The sequence below is a fragment of the Poecilia reticulata genome, linkage group LG2, assembly GCF_000633615.1.
Source record: "Poecilia reticulata strain Guanapo linkage group LG2, Guppy_female_1.0+MT, whole genome shotgun sequence".
Classification (NCBI taxonomy): Eukaryota; Metazoa; Chordata; class Actinopteri; order Cyprinodontiformes; family Poeciliidae; genus Poecilia; species Poecilia reticulata.
Genome location: NC_024332.1, coordinates 999,425 through 1,006,376, shown reverse-complemented (window position 1 = coordinate 1,006,376; position 6,952 = coordinate 999,425). Strand labels below are relative to the sequence as shown.

General features: G+C 36.3%; 1 protein-coding gene across 2 annotated transcripts in view; it reads right to left on the bottom strand.

The window, feature by feature from the left end:
* The window catches only part of LOC103476542 (protein NLRC3-like), a 76,193-nt gene extending 70,451 nt beyond the window's left edge, over window positions 1-5,742 (bottom strand). For both annotated transcript variants that reach the window (XM_017310494.1, XM_017310497.1), the window contains exons 1-4: window positions 5,661-5,742; window positions 4,041-4,187; window positions 3,130-3,249; window positions 324-448 (exon numbers count right to left, since the gene is read on the bottom strand). In XM_017310494.1, coding sequence (XP_017165983.1) covers window positions 324-448; window positions 3,130-3,249; window positions 4,041-4,168 — 373 coding nt within the window. In that variant the 5' untranslated portion in view covers window positions 4,169-4,187; window positions 5,661-5,742. The remainder of the gene's footprint in view (window positions 1-323; window positions 449-3,129; window positions 3,250-4,040; window positions 4,188-5,660) is intronic.
* Window positions 5,743-6,952: the final 1,210 nt, after the last annotated feature.

Below are 6,952 nucleotides of genomic sequence, written 5' to 3'. Positions count from 1 at the left end.
TTTGATGTCTTCCATGTTTTTATGTCTTTAATGTTTTTAATTTCTTTTTCTTTCTTTTCGACGTTTTAATGATGTAATGTTTTTTTTTATCTCTTTCTCTTTCTCACTGTTTATTTCTGTTTTTATTTTAATAATGTAAAGCACTTTGAAATGCCTTGCTGCTGAAATGTGCTATACAAATAAAATTTGATTGATTGATTGATTGACTGAAATAATTGATTACAAAGAGGCTGTTAAAACCTTGAATCTCCAAATCTCAACTAAAGACGTGGATCTGGTTCAACAGAGACGATGGGAGGAAACTCTGAGATATTCAGTCTCACCTGGAGCACAGCTGCTCCTCTCTCTCCATCCATCCATCCATCGCCTATCGCTTCTTATCTCTGAAGGTTCATGGAGGGACTGGTGCCGATGTTCAGCAGTAATCAGGTGAGAGTTGGGGTTCACCCTGGACAATAAAAGACATTTCTTCATCACTGAAATATTTCACTAACAGGCTAGAGCTGAAGATGTTCATGAAGAGAATTACAAATTCTCTTCATGAGAATTTGTAATTCTCATGAAGTTAGAGACCAGAAACTGGGTCAGAAACAAATTAGAGACCAGAAACTGGGTCAGAACAGAACCTCAGATCATTGATGATCTCTGGTTTGAAGTTCTTCATTGTATTATATCTGATATCATGATTGATCTTCCTTTTGTTGTATTTGTCCATTTGAATCTGTTCTGAGACAGTAAACATTATTCTCTCTGATCCATCGGAGGCTGAAAGAAACCAGAAACTGACTCTAATCTGGATCCCAGTGGAGAAAGTTGGATCCTTCAGTAACTCCAGTAAACACGACTCAGACCCAGTTTGCATTGATCTGAGCTCTTTATAAAGAGCCTTATACTGTGGCAGAGCATTATGTGGACATGCTAGCAGAGCCAACAACAAGTTATCTAAAGTTTACGTCTTTTATTAGCTGTATAAATTTGGGTCGACTAAATCTGACATCATGATGATCCTTTGGACTTTGGTTCTGCTCACTTTGTAGTTTTTTTTGTCCAGATTTATTGTTTGCAGTTATAGTCTTTGTTACAGTCCATCTTTATTGAGCCCAGTTCCTGTTTTATTCAGGTGGTCTGGTTCCTTTTATGGACTTGGTTCTGATTTCCATCTGGTTCTGCTCGTCTCGCCTCTTTCTGGATTTCTTTGTCATCAAAAGCATTAAATCAGGTTCTGTTCAGCCCGTCTGGTTTGTGTAGATAGAAGCTAAAATGAAGCTGATCTGGTTGGTGTTGAAAGTCAAATAGATTATTAAAATAACCAATCTCTACAGTCTAATATTAATCTTCATATTTACTCATCTGTATTTACTGATGAATTTACAGAAGAGATCCGAGTTTAGAACCGGTACCGAGGACAACAAAGGTGACCCAAATGTCTGATTCAGATTAAATTAATTGTTTTATTCACCTGTTGCACTGAGGTTTAACTGTTAATAAAACATTAACATGAACACTAATGGCTGACATTTAACAGTAATTTAACAGATATGAAGATGGAGAGAGGAGAGGAAGATATGAAGCAAATGGTCTGAGATGGGAATCAAACCCTCAACCTTCACATCAAGGTTTAACTCGACCAAAACTTTACACTCTAAAACATTTTATTCTGCATTAAACAAAGAGTCACTAAATAAACTAGAGGCACAGAGAGCCTGAAGGGATTTCACTTCAATAATTATTTATATTTACTGCAGTCCAAGCAGGTCATGATAACCACAATGCATTCAGTGATTTTCTAATAACCAATAATTTCCTGATATATTGATCAGTTCTGATTAATCTAAAGCAGCTCTTTGTTTCTGAGTTTCTTGGTAAATCAGTTGTCTTTGATGGTGGATGTTTGATGTGGATCAAAGTGACATTTATTTAGTGAATTCAGCCTCACAGTCGGTCTGGGACATAACTATGTTTTTAGGATTTAATATTTTAGGAGATTATTTCACTTGTTATGAAAGGAAAATATTTAGTTTTTCCTCCACAGCTGGTCCTGATCTCTCAGGCCAGTTTAGGTCACGATTAAACTAAAATGGTTTAATTTATATTTTGTCTTCTTGAACCAGCAGACAAAGAGTGCTAGAAAAAAAATGATGATAAAGTGGTTTCGAGTTGTCCTTCATTGGTTTTTCAACAATATTTCCTCGTTTTATTTTTCCACATTGCAGCTTCTGTATTTTCTGAAAGTTCAATAAATTACTAAAACTTTACTAAATGTCTCATTCATAGAATGTTGCAATATTCACATAACAATATGCATTATACAAACTGACTTTTGCAACAGCAATTATGTAAATTAAATTGTCCAATATTAAAACAAAACTAGCTTAGAGCGCTCTTGCATCTTGAAACTAAACCGGTTTGATTTAGAGTTAGAATATATATTTTACTTATCATAGCAGCAGTAATTTTATCAGCTTTGATTTAAACTATATTTTACATAAATTGTATTAGAAATAAGGTGCTACAAACATTATTGTAACAGATTTTTGCATGGATGAAAAAACTTGTAAACTCCAGATTTATTTAATCTCAGCCAATGCTGGGTAACCAACCACTGCCAACATTCAGTGAATCTTTAAGATCTTTCATCCTGCCTGATATCACACTGAGCACTGAAGCAAAGAGAAAGTAGAAAACAGGAGGTAGGAAAGACTTTAGAAGCTTTGAGTTTCTAACTAAAAACCTTCTGCTTCAGTCTGTCTGTTATTACTGTTTGAAAGAAATCTGTTTTTATGTTAATTTAGGTTCAAATTATTAAGATGCATAACTGCATAATCACAATCCAAGTAGATAAATGTTATGTTGTTTGTTAAATATTGGATTTAACAAGAAAATAAAAAGTTTATGAAGAAACTGTTTAATTTCAAGGTTTTAGGCTTGAGTTTTTTGTGGAGTTGGACAAAGTTTATCCCAGTCCCATAAATCAATCACTAGTCATCAATGTTCATAAATATCATGGAGCAGAAAATGGACGCATAATAAAGCCTCCTTTACTTTTCTGCCTGTCCCCTCGTTTATCCAAGCCTAGAACCAGTGCTGCTCTGCAGAGTCACATGAATCAGTTAGAAACTGGTTTCTTACTCTGGTTCTGATGGTCCAGGTTCAGTACTGAAGAATGGATTGATTCCTTTGGACTGGTCACTCCTCATGGAGGGACAGCTGGATCCTGRAGGTTCTGCTCTCCCTCTGTGGTTCTGACCTCTGAAACACAAACATGTTATTATTCAGATCTATCAGTGAGAAACTCTGAGATAAAAACCAGAGAAAAGCTCTGAACACAAACTGCTGCAGGTCTGAAGCTCCAGAGTGAAACATTCAGACTGATCAGTTGGGTCAAACTGAACCTTCATTGAAGTTTATTTGTACAGTTCATTTCAGCAGCAAGGCAGTTCAAGGCGCTTTGCATAATAAAGACAGAAAGCTATAAAGAAAACACCATGCATTGAACAACTGAACATACATTATATTTAATGAGAGCATCACCAAAATCATAACCATCAAATATGTTGGTCACTGTTTCATTTATAATCAAAGCCTCTACAATCACATGGTTTTAATTCTTGAGTTAAAGAAATTCAGTGTTTCGACTCTTGTACAGTTTTCTGGAAGTTTATACAATTTAAACTGTCTGAACTCTCCTGGTTCATGTTCTTGTAAAAGTCAGGTTAGTGATGTGATTGAGACGAGAGACTAGTAATGGAAAAGTTACTACAGAGTAAAGAGTCAACTAGTTGCTGCAACATCSAGTTCAGAGACAATCTGAGTTGTTGCTCCTCACAATGTTGGTGGTTTTTGTTTTCATGCAACATTTTCATCATTTTTCATTCAAACTGATTTACTGACCAACATCCTTCATGTTTAACTTTAAATTAATATGGAAGAAAATTAAGTTACTTTTGATCAAACACTGAAGATCAACCAGTTAATATCATCTATATTTTATCTCTATAGATTCACATGAACTAGGAACTAGATAGAAACTGGTTTCTTACTTTCTGTCTGAGGGTCCAGGTTCAGTACTGAAAGATGGAGGATCATCTTTGGACCGGTCACTCCTCATAGACGGACTGATGGGTCCTGGAGGTTCTGCTCTGACCTCCTTTAGATCCAGATCTTCCATCTTCTGGATTTCAGTCAGCCTGAGAAAGAAACCAGAACCAGTCAGTCCAGTGGTCCAGGTCCAGTAAGTGTCCTGTGAAGCAGAAAGCTGCTTCCCATCATGAGTTCAGAGGATCAGAGGAACCTGATTCCAGCTCAACCTCAGAAACTAAACGTCTCTTAGAGGCAGRTGRTTTTGTCTGGAATTGTGACATCAAACGTCTCGGTCTTTCAAACAGAAACAAGAAGCTTCTGCCAAAAACAAAACAAGAAAACATGAACCAGTAGAAATCACCAAGTACTGGACTGGTTCCAGTCTGACTACAGAACAGGGATTTCAACAGGTAACTTCTCATTGGATAGAACAGAAGTCACCTGTGTTCTACCACAAGGTTCAATCCTATCTAACATCTGTGCTCCTGCTAGGTCAGGCTATAACAAAGTAATCAGATTACTTACCATGACTAAATGATACACAGCTCTACATTATGATGTCACCAGGTGACATTTGACCCCATCCAATCATTGAACAGATGAATAGAACAGATAAATGTGTGAATGTGTCAAAACTTTCTCCAGCTGAACAGAAAAAAACTGAAGTTATTATCTTTGGGCCTAAAGAGGAAAATCTAGAGTTATAGATCTAGAGTCAATGCACAGCTTCAGTTAATACAACTGAAAACCAGCGATCAGTCCAAAACCTGGGAGTAGTGATGGACTCTGACCTGAACCTTCAGAGCCCCATAAAGACAGTCACAAAGTCGGCCTTCTTTCATCTGAAGAATCTCCACAATTAGAGGACTGATGTCTCAGCGAGATCTAGAGAAATTCATCCATGCGTTTATCTTTAGTCGCATTGATTACTGCAGCAGCGTCTTCACAGGTCTGTCCAATAAATCAATCAAACAGCTGCAGCTGATCCAGATGCTGCTGCTGGAGTTCTGACTAAAACCAGGAAGATAGATCACATAACACCAGTTTTAAAGTCCCTACACTGGCTCCCCGTAGCTCACAGAACAGACTTTAAAATACTGTTGTTAGTTTATAAATCACCACAATACATTAAAGATCTGCTGTTGTTGTATCAACTTTTTCTGTGGAAGAAAGTTATGTTTGTCTGATTTTAGTTTTATCATCTGAAACAAAGTGTAGAACAAGAGCAGCAGCATAATATTTAAACACCTCGTGATCTCAGACGTAAAAAAAACCGTAAACATGTCTGTTCATGTTCTGACTCTGTTTACTGATAAGTTTTATGGTTCAGTTGGAACCAAAACCTCCACAGCAACCTTTGTTTTAACAAATATCAGAGTAACTTTGGTCACCACAGAACCAGAAACAATCATTAGAAACACATTTATTGCTGCTGACACCAAACGCTGTAAACAGCTGCAGGGACAGGAAGTTACTCAGGAACAAAAATCTGTCAGCGAATCAAACAGTTCTGACTCTTTTTTTCTTCAGAGAGAGAAAAACTCACTGAGCTGCAGTGCAGTTTCAGTAAAAAGTTGTACCTTCAACTCTGAGAGACTTGATTTAATTCACTCGTTCTTCAGAGCTTCTCTTCCTGCTACCTGTCAAACATGAGCCCCTCCCTTCCTCATTTACAGGAAGTCACCTGAGTTTCTCTACCAGCCATGATGCATTCAAGGACATTCAGTAACATTCAGGACATATTAAGCTTCAAAGAGCCATGATGTTTTGTTTTTTTTATGAAACATTTTGAACAACTGTACAGGATCACGTGGCATGTACATACATGAAGACAATAAGTCTTATAAGCTTAAGGCACACAAAATTATAATATAACAATAATGATACAAAAAGCAAAATAAAATATAAATAAAAAGAAATGAAATTTGTCAGATATTAAACAGAGGGAAAACAGAATGATTTGTTTTGTTGAGATCCAGTTCTGAAAGTTTCCCCAAAATGCCCCAGTGTGCACACAAAAGAAAAAAAAGATGACCTGTTGTTTCAATGTCATTATCACAAAAGGTGTTAGTGTCAAAGTTGAATCTTTGTCGTAACAGTTCTCTGGATGAAAAATATTATTGAGAATTTTAAAATTAACTTCTTTAGCTTTAGGGCTTAGAGGGAATTTAAGGTAAGCTGTTCTCCATTTATTAACCTCTGAGTCAGGAAAGAAATTTAAAATTGAGTTTTTATTTGGTCGGACAGGAAAGATAAAATTGGTTAGATGTTAACGCATCCGTTTGTTAGAATTACTTTTGTCCAAAAGGTTAACTCCAAACAGCTGAAGTGCAGGTAAATAAAGGTCAGCTGATTGAATGTTTATATTTTGAACCAGATATTTGACTGCAGCGGGAATAGTTTAATACTGTGTTAAACAGAGTGCGTGAACAGTCCAAATTATACAATAAACAAAATTCATCATAAAACAACCAATCTCCACTGTCATTAAGAAAATGTCTTATGGACCAAATACCCTTTTCCATCCAGTGATCCAAATACAGACTTATTCCTGTGTAGCACATATCTGTTGTTCCAGATGGGAGTCTGGTGAGGAGTAAAGTTGAGCGTGTACATAAGTTTCCAACATAACACTTGCTTGTGAAAGGCAGATAACTTAACAGGAAGTCTGTCAGCACCAAAGTCACATCTAAGGACAAAATCTATGGATCCAATTTTTTTAAACAAGTCCTTGTTTAAATTCAATTAAAAAAATGAAATTAAAGTTCAGCTGATTTATATCTTTAATGTATTTGTTAGGTATGGCCATAGAATAAGATGGTATATGCATTGGGACAGCGACTCCATTTTGGTTAAATAGGTTCTCCCAAAC